The sequence below is a fragment of the Pantherophis guttatus genome, chromosome 1, assembly GCF_059756535.1.
Source record: "Pantherophis guttatus breed Tessera chromosome 1, ASM5975653v1, whole genome shotgun sequence".
Lineage (NCBI taxonomy): Eukaryota > Metazoa > Chordata > Lepidosauria > Squamata > Colubridae > Pantherophis > Pantherophis guttatus.
In genome coordinates, this window is record NC_142063.1 from 293,981,040 (window position 1) to 294,000,256 (window position 19,217).

The window sequence follows — 19,217 nt, forward strand, 5'->3', positions numbered from 1 at the left end:
GAGCTAAACATTTGATCTGCCTGATGAATATCTTTCCCCCTTTACTTATAGAACTACGGTAAGTTGTTTATAGTATAAGACCAGACTATTGCAGGGTAAGATTGATTGATTGATTGATTGATTGATTGATTGCATGTTTAAACTTTCATATTCCACAGGGAAGCTTAGAGGCGAAGAAAAATATTCAAAGCAGAAAAATAATGTCAAATAAAAGGAAAATATTTACAAGTCTGACAACTGATAAATCTCATTTTTATTGTTAAATATGAGTCATTAAAAAGCAAACAAATTGATGACCTAAAAACTACACACATAATTTACACAGTATAAAGACACATGAAACTCAACTTTTCAGTCTAATGAGATCTAAAGATTAAGAGGATTTATCTTCCTCCTACAGTTTCTGTTCCCTTACAGCTATTAGGAATGTTATATCTGGACACTGAAATATCTAGTAATTCTAATGGTATTTTAATTGCTAATTTTAACTGTGTTTACTGATTATAATCTCTTTTGAGTGTTTTTTATGATTGATGAACCAATTCAGCTGCTAGACATTTAAATATCAGACCTACACAAAGAAGTAAGGCCCATTCAGTAATAAATGTTATGTCTTCTACCTACTGCTAACTAGATATACCTTAGGATCCCAGCAACAATGTAGGAGGGATTGCTGGATTAGATGCTCCATGCAAGCACCATACAGTAGAGACAAGAGTCCTGCCATGCAAGGATTCACAAGGATTCCACCGGGGGTGTTATTCAGCAGGTTCTGACAGGTTCTGGAGAACCAGTAGCGGAAATTTTGAGTAGTTCGGAGAACCAGTAAATACCACCTCTGGCTGGCCCCAGAGTGGGGTGGGAATAGAGATTTTGCAATATCCTTCTCCTGCCATGCCCACCAAGCCATGCCCACAGAACCGGTAGTAAAAATATTTGAATTCCACCACTGGATTCCACCTTTCCAGGTTCCCATTCTTTGCCTTTACCAGTTTTTGAGACCACATCCTTATTTTGAACTGTTAGGTGAATGAAGGACATTCTCTTTATTTGGTATATTGGCCACCTCATGGTTGAGTTCCTATCTAGGCTGATGGACTCAGATGTGGTGGAGTCCTCAGAATTTCTTATCTTTAATAATAGCAATAGCACTTAGACTTATATACCAGTTCACAGTGCTTTACAGCCCTCTCTAAGCAGTTTACAGAGTCAGCATATTGACCGCAACAATCTGGGTCCTCATTTTACCGACCTTGGAAGGATGGAAGACTGAATCAACCTTGAGCCTGGTGAGATTTGAACTGCCAAATTACAGGCAGCCAGCAGTCAACAGAAGTAATCTGCAGTACTGCACTCTAACCACTGTGCCACTTCAGCTCTTAATCAGCTGAAGGCTACTTGATGGTGTGATTAAGGATCTTGTGGCTGCCATGGAGTACTTGAAACAAGTCAGACTTTTGATCTGGTGTTAATTCTAGAGGAAAGTGGTTTTTATATGGGGCAGCATTGCCCTAGACAGATTACTTAGTGAATGTTGGTTGCTGCAGCATGCTTTCCTCAGATTGTTCTGCTTCCGAGAAGTTAAGGTTTCCAGTTGGCCTCAGGTGGTCTGAGAATTTGACTTTCCACTCTATCAGTACTCTAGCTGAGATTATAATACCAAAACTGGTTACAGTGGTTTCCAAGTACTGCATGTTTGAAATCAGAACCCTTATGATCTTATGATATACTGTGCAGTTTGGGGTAATGAAATGGGATGAATCTGATCAAACTTTTTGTGGGTGCTATTATTTTGCCTATATTCCAGTGATTAGGTAGGAAAATAAGGAATTGGTTTTCTTTTCTTCTTAATTACATTTGAAGATATCTGGCAGCTTTGTGAGCAGATTGCATGGTTCTTCACAGAAGAAATCACTTGAATCCATGCCAAGTTGATGCCCCTCTGGGTAATTCTGTATATTAAATACCTTATCTAGCATATTGTTATGTTAGAAGCCTAAAATCTTCTCAGTTTTGTAACTTCTCTCTTGAGGTATACATTACCTGAAGTCAAGGAACACATTACCTAGATTCTTTGGCAAACAGCTTGAGTCATTCAGATGAATAATATATACTAAAAGAGAGACAAGAGAAGTACAACCCCTCTCCCCTTCTTTCTTGGTATATGATTGCTATAACTGAACATGATAGATTATGGGAGCACTTCAAAACCTGGAGATTAGAGGCATCGCTTTATGGTGATGCTACTCTTCCCTGTCTAAGAACAATCAGAAGATGGTATTGGGAGACCAATCCTATAGTTGCTGGAAAGAATTTTAAGTGGTTTGGGAGCTAGTTGCCATCCGAATGCTAAATGTCTAGGTGCTAGTTGCCATCAGCTATATTTTTCTTTTCTTATGAGTCCAGGATTGAATATTTGAAGAGCTTCCATATGATAGTAGAATAAGATGAATCTGAACAAATTATAGTTGTTGCTAATACTGGGACTGGAATTCAGGAATTGGAGCTATGTCTATTTTATTTATTTATTTATTTATTTATTTATTTATTTATTTATTTATTTATTTATTAAATTTATTGGTTGCCCATCTTATCATAGGTACCCCCGTCTGAAGCCAGTCGGGCTTCAGACAGGGGTACAGCACGGAAACGGCATTGGTCGCATTGGTGGATGATCTCTGGAGGACTCGGGACAGAGGTTGTTCCTCTGTTCTGGTCCTATTAGATCTCTCAGCGGCTTTTGATACCATCGACCATGGTATCATGCTGCAGCGGTTGAGGGGGTTAGGAATAGGGGGCACCGTGTTGTGGTGGTTCTCCTCCTTCCTCTCCGACCGCTCGCAGTTTGTGTTGGCAGGGGGGCAGAGGTCGACCTCGAGGCGCCTCGCTTGGGGGGTGCCGCAAGGGTCGGTCCTCTCATCCCTTCTGTTCAACATTTATGTGAAGCCGCTGGGTGAGATCATCCATGGTTTTGGAGTGAGGGTACACCAGTACGCTGATGACACTCAGCTGTATATCTCGACCCCAGACCATCCCAATGATGCCCTTGACGTGATGTCCCACTGCCTGGAGGCTGTACAGGTCTGGATGGGGAGAAATAGGCTCAGACTCAACCCTTCCAAGACCGAATGGCTGTGGCTACCGGCGTCCCGGTATAGTCAGCTGATGCCATCGCTGTCTATAGGGGGTGAACATACAACCGAGCTTCTACAGTAAGATAAATTGCCACTTCATAATGGCAACCCCACTCCTTATTATACTTTAAATTACAAAACCATAGCTTTTTTCAAATAGTTTTTTGACAGTTCTATATTGTTTAAGGAAATTATTGATGTTTTACATTTTTGTAAACTGCCTAGAGCCATTGAGATAATTCTTTGTCCCAACCTAGGCAATTTTCAGATTGCTGAACTCTAACTCTCAGATTATGTGTAATGGCTAAACTAATTGGGGAATTCTTGGAGTTGAAGTTGACACATCTGGTCATTGTCCAGGTTGGGTAAAAAATATCTTAAACAAATAAAGAAATGGTCACTTGATAACCTTAATCTGTATAAATTACACAGTGAAATTATGTTGTTGTTAGAATTTTGCAGCATTTCAAATTCCATTCCCCAGAGATTTAGAAATGTGTTTTTGAGCACATCGGGCATGAATATAGTCTTTTTGCAGACTCACATGGCATCCTTCGCAGCTCCTATGAGATCCTGGGAAAAGAGAGTGGCTTTAAAATGTTGCAGACATTGCTATTTTGCAAACTCTAAAAGCAATTTTTTTGAAATCAAATCCAACACATTGTACAATTTTAGTTAAGCAACAGCAGAAAAATAAAAATTCCTAATTTGTACAATTATCAGTTATATCAATTAATGCCTACTTGATTTCTTAACATGTGTATGTACAATACACAAGAGATATGCAGCTCTCTTTCAGGAAAAAAACACATTTTGTGAATTTTAAAGTTTAACTTATTTATTTTGTTATCGTTTATAGCAAAATAATGGTAATTTATTCACTGAGGATAGCAGAGAATATTACTGATTGAAAGGCACATCTTCCAAATGAGATACTGTAGAGTTTCAGCAATTTCATCTTTGAAGATTATACCTTTCTCTGATATATGTGTGGATGACAGTATCAACCCTTCAAGGGTATGGCATGGATTGCTGAATTGACTTTATTGGAATAAATCACATTATGACTTAATATGATATAGGCATCATGTCAGAGCTATATGCTTTTCTTTCATGCTAGTGAACAACATATTTATTTATTTATTTAAAAGGTAAAAGTTCCCCTCCCACATATATGCTAGTTGTTCCTAACACTAGGGGGCGGTGCTCATCTCCGTTTCAAAGAAAAGAGCCAGTCCGAAGCTGAAGACGGCTCCGTGGTCATGTGGCCGGCATGACTAAATGCTGAAGGCACACGGAACACTGTTACCTTCTCACCAAAGGTGGTCCCTATTTTTCTACTTGCATTTTTACATGCTTTCAAACTGCTAGGTTGGCAGAAGATTTATTTATTTACATTCCTTCTATTTATATAGCTGCCCAACTCAAACCAGTGATTCTGAACAGCAAACAACAATAAAAATAATTAAAACATGATATAAAAAGAAATTAAATAGAAATAGCAGCCAAAAGGTATTTTAATCCATTGGTGTCAGCATAATCAGGAAATTGAGTCCTTGGCTCATTCAGGACCCCAGGTAAAGGCATATAGCCAGGTTTTCAAGGCTTTCTAAAAGGCCAGCAGGGTTGAAGCCATCCTAATCATAGCAGAAAGAAAGTTTCAGAGGGCAGACTCTTAGCACAAAAGGCACCCCTCCTGGTCCCACCATCTGACATTCCTTGATTGATAGGATCTAGTAGTATATTAATTCTTAATTTGTTCTAGAACTTAAACAACACATTTGGGGATCAAAATCTGATGCCCAAAATTTGACCTTTATTTGCACTATATTCTTTTTCAATGCCTGAATTTGCACAGTTATTAAGCATAACTTATTGAATAAGCTTCATGGTTGGATGTGTTCTTCTAACACAAAAAGCAATAAACTATAGTTGGCCAGGTATAGCCACTGGCTTCATATAATCTACTAAACTCCAAACAATTGAATCAAGCCCATCACTGGATTGATTTAGAGTCCAGAAAACTGAACTCAGCTCAGGCATCTTGCTGGAGCAACAATTGTCTGTCCCTCTTTGAAGAACTTTACTCCAGTGCTTGGAGGATCCTTGAAATCTTCCAGTTAACAGCATCATCATACGCAGGCATTCTTGCAAGTACATGTTACTATATTCAGTGGCACTCATGCACCAGTGAATGACTGCAGTCTTAATGTGTATGTGAAAACTGAAAGTGACAAATGTCAATAAAGAACCCTAAAGAGAAGGAAATGCTATTTGATGTGTAAAAGTTCAATTAAAAAAGAAAATTGTTCTTTGCAATTCATGACATCCCAGTCAAAGAGAAAAGAGACATGTAGCAATTCTTACTAAACGCTAATAATCTTTTACTAATTGCTTTATTAGTCTATTCACTAAGGCATTATACGTCACTAGAACAATAATAGTTCTCCAAGCAAATCTCAGTGTGCAACTGAAGGATAAAAGGAATTGTAGCCCAAACAATCTGAAGGCACAGAATGAGTTTGCTCATAATGCATTTAAAAAAAAAAAAAACTTATTGAAGGACTACAATATAATCCCCCCTTTTAACTGTTTGAAAGACAATAATATGTCAACTTGACAGCAAAAGATTTTCGAATCCTGAATTAAACTACATATAACATTTACATATTTTAGTTAGGAGAACATTTTAGCTAGAGCAACCATATCTTAGATGCAAAAAAATAGGGTAACTATTGAATAGGAACAAGTTATTTATTTTCAAATATCTTTGCTTCCATTTAATGGTTATCTGGATTTTTACAGCCCAGATTTTACAGCCCTATTTAGCAGATATAGCAGACTGATTCACTCACTTAGGTTAAGCCATGTCTTGTGGTTTAATGTACAGGAATCCAAATATTGGTTTGTAAAATATGGTTTAGCATAATTTCTAAATCATGGTATTATACTTTATCCAACTAAAATGTTTTTAAAAAATAATCCTGATTTATTTATTTATTTATTGGTTCGATTTATATGCCACCCTTCTCTGGAGACTCAGGGCGGCTTACAATACATTAAGCAATTAGCCTTCATACTTTTGTATATACCTGCTTAGTAGGGCTTTCGCCTCCCCCTAAGCGGTGTTCTTTTTTATACAAAGTTAGCTTATTGCCCCCACAATCCGGGTCCTCATTTTACCTACCTCGAAAGGATGGAAGGCTGAGTCAACCTTGAGCCTGGTGAGATTTGAACTTGCAGTAATTGCAGGCAGCTGGTGCTACTTAACAGCACTTTAGTCTGCTGCGCCACCAAGGCTCTGATTTAGTATATCGGCTTGACCCATGAAAACAAAATAGATTAAGAATGGATATTCAACTGGGAGTATTTCCAATGGGAGTCCTTAAATACCTGGAGCCAGCTGCTAATTCACTTTTTGAGGTCTTTATCTTCTGCCAACACCATAACATGTTACTCAACTGGAAAAAAATTTGAGCAAGAAAAATATATTTTTCTCTGTTATTTTGTAATAGAAAATTATTGTCTCCTTTGATCAAAGCAATACCAGCATACATATCTCTCAGACAAGTTCAGGTAGGAATTTTGTAATTATTTTTCTTCCATAAGGGTGTTCTAACTACTTCTAAGAACATTTCAAGACAGTATTTTGAAAAATCCAATAACATGCCTTTTAAAACAAATGCACATCCTGAAATGTGTCCAGCCACACATCTTTTGTTTGCCCTGTACTTTTGCCAGAACTCCAGCTGGTTTAAACAGAAGCCAAATGGAGCCACCCTGATTTCCACGTTTGTTGGGATGTGGATTCAGTATTTGTTTTGTGCTCAAACTACTCATTAGAGCCACTGCTGGAAAGCAGGGTGCCAGACGGGGTTGGCAAGGTTTTGTCAAAGGAAGAGAAATGGGTTGGGGCAACTTTGATAGGAAAAACCTGATGTCCACCTCCTTAAAGAAAGACTAAGGCTTTTGGCAGAAGGGTGAGAACTTTGAAAAAGTAAATTAGCAATCCACTCCACAACTGGAGGTAACTCAAGGACAACATACATATATGCTTCATACACTTCATTCCCATTTCTTCATTACTGTATATTGAAGAAGAAAAAAGAATAGAGACTAAGGCAAAGGCCAGAAACAAGTAACCATGCCAATCCTAAGGAAAGAGTGTTAAGTGGTTGAAAAATATATGTGGCCTTGTTGCTTGTGTTGTTGTGTTAAGTTATTTAGTATTGTAACAATGATGTGAAAAGAAATTCTAATTCTGCCCAACCCTGCTACTGTTTCCTAAAATGTTCATAGTGATATAAATCACTGGGTGTATAAATGGAAAGACTATTTTTAAAAATACACATAGTTTTAGAAACAAATGGTTTGCTAAGCTGCTATACCCTTAGACATAAAGAGCAGGAGTGAAATGCTCCCGGATCGGACCGGATTGCCTGGTCCGGTAGTGATCTTGGCCGTTGGTTCGGCGATTCTTAGTGATGGCAGAGCAAAGCTCCGCCCACCCACCCGGGTGTCATTACTTCCTGGTTTTAACCAGGAAGTAATGTGTTTTTTACCTTCTGCTCATGCGCAGGTTTTGCGCATGCGCAGGTCTGCACGTGCATGTGATACACACACATGCAAGTGAAGCAAGCGTGTGCACGGCGCGTGTGTGGCACGTGTGCTTCTGAACCAGTAAGGAAGATAAGTAGATTTCACCCTGATATAGGGTAACAATTCCATATATAGGATCATTTCAGGAAATGTAGGTCAGGCTAGCTGCCTGGTACACTCTAGGCAGTGTAGTGTATGAACTACAATCCCGAAAATTACTAACTAGCAATATCTTTCTAGTTTGAGAATTGTAATTTTGAAACTGTAGGATATATTTATATACACTGATTACATTTACTAGTAACCCCCTCAGTTCAGTGGTGGGTTTCAAAAATTTTTACTACCGATTTTGTGGGTGTGGCTTGTTGGGTGTGGCAGGGGAAAGATACTGTAAAATCTCCAATCCCACCTCATTCCAGGTGAAGGATACTGTAAAATCTCCATTCCCTCCCCACTCCAGGGGAAAGTTACTGCAAAATCCCCATTTCCTCCCGATCAGCTGGGACTCAGGAGGCAGAGAATAGATGGTGGCAGGGCCAGTCAGAGATGGCATTTACTGGTTCTCTGAACTACTCAAAATTTCCGCTACTGGTTCTCCAGAACTGGTCAGAACCTGCTGAAACCCACCTCTGCCTCAGTTCCCTTGAATGTTAATCCATATAGTCAAAATGGTTCTTCTTTACATAGGAAGGAGTAATGGAAAAAGCGGGAAACAAAAACAGTAGGAAGGAGCAAGAATGGGATGGAATATTCTGAAAAGGAGCTCTATGGGCTGTAGTAGTTTTACTACAATTCCCTTTGCCAGTTTTTGATAGCAAACCCCAGAGTTTATTTCTAGTATGTTCCCCTTTCCTTCAACAGTATACAAGGTTCTTTCCCCCCATTTCACTCGCATGGTGACCTTATTAAGAGAGTGTTACTGAATTCAAAACAACTGGTTAACGGGTTAAGAACATTAGTCTCCGGAGATTTAAGTCCTGGATTTAAACTGCCGCTATAGTAGCTGGATGGCCATATTTTCCTAAGTCATAGAGCTAATTTGCTAGGCTTCAAGGCAGCTTTCTGATTAGGAGATCATAATTTAGGGCCTAGTAGTGCATTATCTGAATGAATTCAATTGTGACTTATTCAAGAAACTATGGTTAACAAACTTGTCAACCTGGCCAATATTGATCAGATATCTTCAATTGTATGCTCTCCAGTTGGTACTATGCTGTGAATTATGGGAGTAGTAACTCTGACACCTTTTTTTTATTCCTTCCTATGTATAGAAGGAACTATTCTGACCATATGGATTAACATTCAAGGGAACTGAGGCTGGAGAATATCAAATTGAGGTCAAGCATACTGTGAGGTCAAACATGTGGCTTTATTATTTTGTTCACTATTTGTCATACTCGGCTGTATTCAGGCAGTCATACTAAAAGTATGGTAGGTTATGAATCAGTCCCAAACAGGAGTTTAATAGTGTCCTTCTCAGTCCAATTTTTAAAGTTTTATAAACATTATATACTTTTCACTAAAAGGAAAACCATCCCTCATAATTATCTGAAGTTCAGTCATAAAGTGAACAGCAATCCAGCAAATGCTCTGTTCCATTGTCTCTGTAACCAAATGTTCTAACCTAATATTTGAAATAGGTGAGGGGATATTTCTCTAGTCCAGCTTTTTAAGAACAGATTAATGTTGGAACTTCAGAGTTACACAGATTAAATTTTGAGGTAAACTGAAAATGCAGTTGAATTTTAGACATAAATAAAGCAAGACAGTTCTGATGTTATTTACTTCTGATTGTGATAATTCATGTTGGCTTTAAAGGACAAGAGCACTCATAGACTATTCAAATATCATCCACCTCTTCCCATTTCCTCCAAAGTCTAGCTGTCTTGATTGATGAAAAGATTTTGAAAGTGAAAATCTTCTATTGTCATAACAAAGAGATTGTTTCAGTGTGGATTTTTTGTCTGATGATCAACATAGTCATATGTTTTCATATTTTTGCTTATTGATACTCTCGGTATGCTGCCCAGAATTATAGTTGAATTGAATGGCCATATAAATGCTTTAAATAAGCATACAAAGCTGTTCTTCTTGAGACACTTTCATGTGACTGTTTACTCCTTGAGTTACTTTTCTGCTAGAACTTACTATAATGATCTACCATTGTAAAATTACTTTACTATTAAATGATACATTCCTTAGATGCTTATGAAAGAGGAAATAAAAAGCCCCATTGTGTTGATTTTATATTTTATTTTATATCATTTCACATATGTACAAATTAAGAAAATTCATCAAACATAATTTGTACATTAAAATAATACTACCATCAAAAACATGCTTAAGCAAATATTTTTTTACATGTCTCACATAGTATTTATGGTTCTATGTTTAGTTATTAAGCACCCGGACTCTGCACAGTCCAACAATAATTCAGAAATACTCAGGATCTCAAGAGAGCATAGCTCTGCTATTCATTAAAGCAGCATAGCTGTTTCAACCTGTTTCAACCTTCTGTGCAAGCCTTAAAAAAGACACAGTAATAAGTTGTCTCTTAAAATCATCTGCACCTTTATTTTCAGTAGGGGGGAAACGTTGGGCTTCTTTAATGAGCAGCAGGGACTGAGAGGCAGTGTGCTTATGCAAAATTGGACACATTTTTCTTTTTTTAAAAAAATATGCTTTGCCGAGATAACACATATTGGTTTCTAAGAAGACACATACATGAATTCTGCATTATTTACAGATAAGTGCTTGTTATTATAGTTACTGATTATGAATCAGATAGAAAACTCAGCTCTCTGTTCAACTGTAGTTTGATTTGTAGTTAATTATATTTCATACTGAGCATATCTTTGTCCTTACTTAGCCAACATTGAATAGTGTTGTCTCATTGACTACAGCCAGAAAGAGGTAAGTAAAGATTTAATTCTTCCTATAAAATCAGTTGGACTTTAAATACTAGATGCCATAACTATTGAGGTCTGTCTGTGACATTTATTTATTTAAGAAATTTATATGGATATACAGTAAAAAATATAAAACAAAGACTATTAAAATTAATTATTATTATAATAATAAATATTAAACATCCATTTAAAGAGAGACATTTCTTAATGAAGAGGACCTTATGGGATGCTGCCCAATGAAACTGAGTAGCTTGATGTAGGTAGTCTCTTCAGATTACCTTAGTGAGTGAGGAAGAGATCTTCCCACAAGCACTGTTCTTTCTTGTAGTATAAACACAAATAATCTCCAGCTTTAAAGGTAATAAATAGCACTGCAGATCTCAGTTGGAAACAAACTGACAGCCAACATAAACCCCTCAGAACAAACATAAGGTGGTTAGTTTTGGTATATCTGGTACTGTATAAAAAGATCTTGTCTTATAGAAGGCAATACAATTCTGGGTCAATTTTTAAACATGATAGAAAATCATGTTAAAGGTAAGAGATGAAAGGAAGGAAGCTTATGGATGATATCCGTTGTGATTCTCCATTACTAAGAACATATAGATTCCAACATCTACTCTTTTGGTATTCTTGAAATGCTCCTTTACTCTTCTTATAGGAAATGAATAGCTGCCATTCATATCAATGGGAGAAAATCATACTGTATGTAGGACAACACAGGTAAACTTGTCTTCTGGCACTTAGGATCTGATCTTTTCTGACAAAGATCATTCAGGAGAGTCTGGTGGGAGAGTATACCCTTGCCCTTGTTAATACAAATGCAAGAGCTATAAAGTAAAAGACCCATCTGTCTCCAATCTTGTCCCAATACTAACAGTTTTACATTAACATTAATAATCTGTTCTGCAACAGGACAGCAGCTCTCCCTAGGAAACTATAGCCTCTGTCAAAATTCAGTTAAACTGTATCTTCTTCTGAATACTGTTATTTGGTCGAATTAAACCAATCTGAAGTTGAACCAATTCTGATAACAGCTGCAATAGTATTTACTGTACATCTGGGAACAATCACTTGCTTGCTTCTTTGTACCAGCCATCTAAGGAGCAATTCTGAAGGAACCTAAAGATCAATAACCCAGAAAGAGCTCAGCTTGAATATTTCCATCTTCTACATTCCATTAAACTCTGATCAGGCAAAGCTTTCGTTTAATTTTCCTTCTCTCCAGTTCCATTCATTTTTTCTAGCATCTTGCCTCATGAAGAAATCTGAAGATCTTTAAAAAGTTTATATCTTTGAAGCTGCCTAATCCAAGCGTTGCCCCAAAAGAGATTTTGGAATTGTGCAATGAATGGGTCTACAAGATTAGCAGCTAGATTCAATATGCCACACGTGGTTTGGATTCTGAGCAATAAGTATTAACGATTGCAGTTATTGTGCTGAAGCAGAAAAAGATTTTCTTGTAACTGACCAGTTGTGAACGTTTATTAGATCACAGCTATATTGTCCATTATACAGCCACATTTTTCTACAATCATATTAGGAAACTCTGCCACTTCAATTTCTGTGTAGTTTCCCTTTTTGACAAGATACATCATGGGAAGAGGAGAACTCTCCACCACAGCACAGGATCTCTCTCCATAGCCAAAATGATGCAGCAAATTCTTCGGCTGCCAGCAGCTGCCCATACAATGGTAAGCTTGATAGCCAGCTGGCTCAATAATCCAGTACTGAGTCCAGGTCAACTCACGGAAATTGATATAATGTTCTTGCCGGCAGCAGGTAGATCTCTCCATCGTGCTTCCTTCTCCACAGTCCCCAGGTCCTCTGTTAAAAAGCAGAATCAATATTCATCTAAGATGTAGGACTGGAGTCACTGGACTCACTTGCTGAAAGTTTTCAGCAAGAAGCCGACTGACACATACAAAACTTTAGGCAAGAACGTAAATATATCTTTGGTTGTTTTAATGATGTTGTCTGTTTATTGATTACATGCTCAACTCTCTTGGCTTTTGTCTCACACACCACTTCAACATGTTCCATTTTTTTTCCTCTAACAGTTGTCCCAAAGGTGTTTTTTCAGGAGGCAACTGGACTTTCTTGTTTTTTTCTTTGAAGATGTTTTGCTTCCCATCCAAGAAGCTTCTTCAGCTCTGACAGGACAGTGGGGAATGGAAGCCAAGAAATTCCAGTTGCCTCCTGAAAAAGCACCTTTGGGACAACCATGACCTGGATGACTCTCTACAGACTTTCCTCTAATAGTTATGTCAGGCAGATTATAATGACTCGTCTAACATTACCTGACTTACTGCTTGATGATCAAGAATTTGTACTGTAAGCCACTCTATATTCTGCATCACATTCATTTAGTGTGTGTGTGTGTGTGTGTGTATACATAAATTTACTATATACCTGTAGCAATTATAGATTATATTCCTCTCTGATAAGGTGTTATTTTAATTAATCAAAGACAGACTAATTCCAGATTTTTCCCCACTAGAAGCACTCCCAGATGCGGTTTGCTGAAGTATTACTGTTCATGTAAAGTGTTTGTACTAGTTGTGAAATGAGAAATGATCTGTATGCCACTGTATGAACATTTATTCCGAAGCAAGCAAGCAAAAATTCAAAGTCATGCCAACTTTCTTGAGAGTCTTGTTGAACATGGACTTACTTGCAATTGAACAAGGTAAAGGACATACTAAACAGCCACTATCTTGAATAACCTAACTCAAAATCCAGTTGACTTTAGCTTCAAGTAAACATTATTCAGTATAGGTTGGAAGCTGCCAAATTTTTGCCTGGCATTTTTTTTTTCATCATGAAAGACAGAAATGAAACAATGTTAGTATGCAGAAATAACATGACACTTACCCATATTCTTCCAAGTTAAGAGTGTAAAGGACCAACTCTGGTTTGCCTAGTGCCTTATCTGAAGGGTCCTGTGATGTAAAACGCACAACTTTGGCCATTTCAGAGGCATAGCTGCCTAATCTTTCTCCTTCAATCCAAATCTCCAGGAGCATTGGTCCAGAGGCTTTTGTTTTCAGCCAGAAATGTACAGCCTGAGTAACATCAAAATTCCTCCAGCCAGACTCCATAATGGGAATTAATCTAAAGTTTAAAAAGCATGAAATGCTTAGCTGAGCTTAGAATATTTTGGTAATGCAAACATACTATGAATAGAATAATAATAATGAGAATGCTAACAACAATAGCTTCTAACATAGACTTTTACTTTAACTTCCTTTTTCTAGAAAATATAAAAAAATTAACATTTGGACAGAATAAAAATATACTATATTCAAATAAATTATGGGCAAAATGCACAAATGGTACTGACATAAATAAATGAATGACAAGTAGAACAGTTATTAAATTAATGCTACAGTATACAAAATAGTATAAAACAAAGAAGAATCTGGTTCCTATTGTAATTCCTGCTACCAATTAAACACAACTGATAAATCCAAAATGTAACATATATTGATCTAGACTGGGAATAAAATATTTTTGTGATCCTAAATTTTCATTATGTTTTTAGAAACCGTGTGAGGCTATCTGAAAACCATTGAAATATCTACGTAGACAAATACCTTATTTTATGGCTGTTATATCCAAACTGCAAAACCTGGATGACCCTTAGTTGGCACTAAGGAGACACAGAAAATTTTAACTCTTTGCTACTGCTGAGTGGTTATTTTGATCTCTGAAGTCCAGAAATAGTAGCTATGCCTTATTTAGAATCTATTTTGTATGGCTAGCCCAATATTGTGGATGCTGTCCTGATGCTCTTGAGATTGAGATACCAGCTTAAACTGTTTCAAGGCTAATATCGTAATTTCTCAGGAGAACAAGTGGCTGCATTCACATATCAGATTGAATCATGGTATTATAGATTACACGGTTTACAGCAACATAGATGCATACATTGCTACAAACTGTAAACCATTATTTATTAACAATAGTAACTGAATTCACACACACTTACATTAAGCCAAACACAGTATGTGAACCAGTTTATATATTATTAAGTTCTTAGAAAGTACTAAAAAAATAAATTGCAGAAACATTCTTTAAATTATATTATGTTGACTATACAATTTTAAACTGGCTATATTAGAGACAAAATAATATTCCCATGCTGTAAAATACTCTGAGACTGTGGACTCTCCTTCCATACCTGGAATCAATTAAAGAGGTCCGGTTAGTGCCATTATCTTGAAGTTGCACCCAGTACACGGTCACCCTTGCATTCATGACTGGCCTTTGTGACTGCCTGCTGGGCAGATGTTTCTTGTCCAGGGGCTTTTTGAAAAGCTTCAGTTCAGCCATGGTGACTTCACTGTTTTCTGGAATCCTGCCCTCCATGTCGAAGATCAGGTTCTGACGGGTGGTGTCTGAATAGAGAATGTCTCCTGAGATATCTTTGTGGATGGAAACAGAAGGAACACTTTTAAATAATTATTTCCAACTGCCATGTCCTAGGAAATACAAGACATTATTTCTCTGGAAGAGTGATGTTTCAATTATCTGGTAGAGATTGTACTGTATAATACAGCATATCTGAAAGACATCTGATTATTGAAGGCTGTTTTAAGTAATAATAACATGAAATAGATCACTTATTGATTTCAAAATTTATATGGCAAGGGAGAAAACCTAGAATAAGATTAAAAACTTTACAAGATACCAGGGACAGAGGTGGAGTAGCCCTTCCGGAATGGGAGATCTATTATCAAGCAGCATGCCTAACATGGTTAAAGGAATGGATGGAGTTGGGCCTGGTGGCTCAGCAGACTGATAGCATTGTGTTTAACACCAGCTGTCTGCAATTACTGTAAGTTTGAATCTCACCAGACTCAAGGTTGACTCAGCCTTCCATCCTTTCTAAGGTAGGTAAATTGAGGACCCAGTTTGTGGGGGCAATAAGCTGACTTTGTATAAATATACAAAAGTATGAAGGCTATTGCTTAACCTCCCACCAACCAATACGCTCTCACAGTGTAGGCCTATTCATAGTACAATCATTAAAACAATGTCATCTAGTAGTTCCAAGGGAGAGAGCCTTCTCTGTGGGGGCACCTACTCTTTGGAACAAAATACCCCCTGGAATACGAATAATCCCAGATCTTCGCACTTTCCGACGTGCCCTGAAGACCTTTCTGTTTCAGCAAGCTGGGCTAGCATAAACATCTAAATTCTATGCCAAGGTCTTAGCAGATACACTAAGTTGACTCAATTTATTATTTACTGTTTATAAAAAAAAATTATTATATGTATATGAAACCTTATTCTGTTCACCGCCCTGAGTACTTCGGGAGAAGGGCGGTATAGAAATTCAATAAATAAATAAATAAATAAATAAATAAATAAATAATAATAATAATAATAATAATATAATAAATTATAATATAAATGACTGGAATGTAAAGATCAAGTAAAATCTAGATGAAATAGAGAAACGTAGATAGCAATATGGAATAAGATAAAGTTAAAATATGTATAAATAGTAAATACTAAGAAATGATCACTATGAAAAAGCTGTAAAAAAAGTTTATGGATATAAATGTTGTATGTTTGTGTTTTTTTTAAATGTGTTTACAATAAAAATTATATTAAAAAAAGGAATTCTAGAGGAAGACAGATGGACATCCAATTCCTTCTATTTTTTGTTAGCATCTTGCACTTTTCAATCCTTCCTTTATATAAACACAGTATAAAAATTGTAAATAGTGATTAGTAAGACCTGTGTCAACCACCCATATTTTAATCAGTGAAAAACTTTATGGTATTTGTTCATGACAATGCTTTCTACTACTAACGTTTCAAATGGAGGTCATATACTGTCATCTGCTATAACATATATTTAGAGAAGATAAATCTACTCATGATTTTTCCCCACAACTTGGTACCCTCCAGATACGTTAGGGAAAGAGTTTCCAGACAGCATAATTGTTTTACAAAATTGCTTTAATCATCAATGTTTTTTTTCTCTCAAAATGCATCTTGTATTTTCAATACTTTAAAAATAATACATGTACAACTTTCATAGCAAATTAAATCTCTTTTCCTTTGCCAACATTTCTCATTGTTTGAGCCACCAAAAATTCTTTCTTTATATAGTGAGAGCCATAACATGGGACTCCCCTTCATTTGTTTTTAAATAGCAATTACATAGTTCGTGATTATGTTTTCATCTGATATTCAACAAAGTAGGGATCAGCCTCATTTAGGAGAAAATGTGCTTAAATAGCAAATATTTTTCTCAGTAATCACATTTAAGATTGTATTACAGTAAACAAATGCAATGTATTCATTCTTTGCAAGGAAAGTAACATAACTTTATGAACAATACTACAATATAATAATATCTAGGTTAAGTTTTAATCTTTAAAACTAGCTATCAACACTACCTCATCTCCCCGTTATGAGAAATAAATTAAATTTCAAGACAAGCTCTGAACTTCAAATTTCACCTTTGTGGATACATTTAGCTTAAAATATTTTAGAAATCCTGTCTTCCTGTGGTTTGGATTAAATCTGTTAAGCAGTTGGCATTGATGAAGTTTCCAGATTTCAAATGGGGATGAAGAATTTGCTTTTAGCTTCATGCAAACATAGACCAAGTTTACCTGCGTTGCCTGGAACTCCTCTCAAGATCCCAGCTAAACTTGGCAATGCTCTTCGTTTCACTCGGTGCCGCTCCAGCATGGACATGTATTTATTCCTTATATTCTCTGGAATCACTAGATTTTCCAGGTCAGTCATCTGGAGAGCAGGGACATCTGGAAGTTTCAGTTTCTCCAGCAATATTCGCTTGAGTCCTTTCTCACTAAATCCAGCAGTGGTGGCAGCTAGGAACAGGGCAGAGGTTAAGGCCCAGCTAAGATTCACAGCCATCCTTTGCCAATCAATCAAATAGGAAAAGACTCCCTAAATCTCTCTTTCTCAGCACAAGTTTTTCTTGGCAGAGAAGAGATTGTGCTTTGAAGCTGCAGGCTGCCTGAGTGGGAAGGAGAACTCATAGGACGTCTTTATATAGTGAGTAGGATATCATTGGCATAACAAATTCCACAAGCTGAAGTGAGGCAGAGGAAGTGGAAGTGTTACATCTCCTTGGATACATCCAAGCCATGGTCACACCTTCCGACGTTTAAGTAATAACATAGGAATATTGAGAAGCTTAGTGTTCTTACTTCATTTATATTTTTCGCCTTAGGTAGCCCCATTCCAGAAAATATATCCATACAATGGGAGTTATGTTAGTCGAAGAGCCTTTTGTTCTTGGAGTAAACACATGGATTTGCAAGGTGGTAGGGGAAGTATAATTTAGCCACCATTCAGAGGAACAGCACACTAATTATATTATATATGTTATATAATTATTAGATCCTATTCCACCAACTGCAGATTGTTGTGAAATCAAATGGAAATTCAAATTCCATATCTATGAAACTTTGGGTACAAACTATGGCATATATATATATATACCCCAAAGGGTGTTCTTAGGCACTACCAAACTGCTATGCAGGCTGAAGATTCTGTACGTTTATTCACAGTACCTCTGGAAAGTTCCAAATAGGAGAAGATTTCTGTATCTGACTAGGAAAATAAAACATATCTTTTGTCAAAAGAGATATGTATTAAAATAAACTTTTCCAAAGTAATCTCTCTGATACTCGGGTGCTGGTAACTATGGGCTGTTATTTTGTTGTTGTTAGGTGTGTGAACATTGTAAATGACATTGTTGCCAAATAGTACTTAATTGTGACACCATATCTTCCAGGCCCTTGCATAATACTTTTTAATTTCTAAAACCTAAAAATATATAGACCAAACCTTTTGAATGTGTATTTGCATTGTGTTTGTTATGGTTTCCTCTAACTTTAAGTATATTATATATACTTAAAAGCATGTTTGTCCTATTTTGCAGATGTAATTTGTTGTTTCACAAAACTCAAGCCTGTAAAAATGTATTATTGCAGTAAGACCAATCACTACAAAATTACAAAAACAAAAAGTAGAGACCCCCCCCTCTACTTTTTCAATTTAGGAAAACTTATCTTTTTGTCTTTGTACTGAAATATCTAAAGTTATTTGCTCTCTCCAACTTTAAGGCATTGAAAAACAATAAGAACAATTTCACATGGAAAGCTACTCTAACATTTTGTTCCTGAAGATGTACTATATATCAAAAGTCATCAAGCATGGCCTAGGCCCTAGGGTAACTGTTACCTCTCCATAATTTTTCCAGGAGCTATGAAATCTATTGCTCATAATACATTATCATAATGACTATTAACCAGAGATTGCCTAAGGTATTACAAATTTCTCTACTTCTTTTTTAAAATCATCCAACTTGGTGACCATCTCATCCTTCATCTAATTGTGTAAAAAGACATGGCTACTTTAAAGTTTCAGAAAACTACTACATTTGATATTTGATCCTGGATAGACTACTGTAGATACAATGATTGTTGTGACTTATGGTACACCAGAAGCCATTGTGGACTTTTGGGGAATGAAATACAATAAATAGATTGCTAATAAAGGATTTAGAAATTTAATTTAG

General features: G+C 36.6%; 1 protein-coding gene across 1 annotated transcript; it reads right to left on the reverse strand.

Moving 5' to 3' along the window:
* Positions 1-10,065: 10,065 nt before the first annotated feature.
* On the reverse strand, positions 10,066-17,589 carry LOC117671369 (left-right determination factor 2-like). The gene is made up of 4 exons (XM_034427254.3): positions 17,278-17,589; positions 14,826-15,069; positions 13,517-13,756; positions 10,066-12,469 (listed from the first exon to the last, which is right to left on the reverse strand). The coding sequence occupies exons 1-4, from the start codon at positions 17,543-17,545 to the stop codon at positions 12,130-12,132; spliced, it is 1,092 nt and encodes a 363-aa protein (XP_034283145.3). The 5' UTR covers positions 17,546-17,589; the 3' UTR covers positions 10,066-12,129.
* Positions 17,590-19,217: the final 1,628 nt, after the last annotated feature.

Coding starts and splice junctions, on each gene's coding strand:
- LOC117671369 (XM_034427254.3), bottom strand. CDS start 17,545: ATGGCTGTGAATCTTAGCTGGGCCTTAACCTCTGCCCTGTTCCTAGCT. Junction 15,070..17,277: donor AGGAGTTCCAGGCAACGCAG/GTAAACTTGGTC, acceptor CCATCCACAAAG/ATATCTCAGGAGACATTCTC. Junction 12,470..13,516: donor CTTAACTTGGAAGAATATGG/GTAAGTGTCATG, acceptor GCTTTTTAACAG/AGGACCTGGGGACTGTGGAG.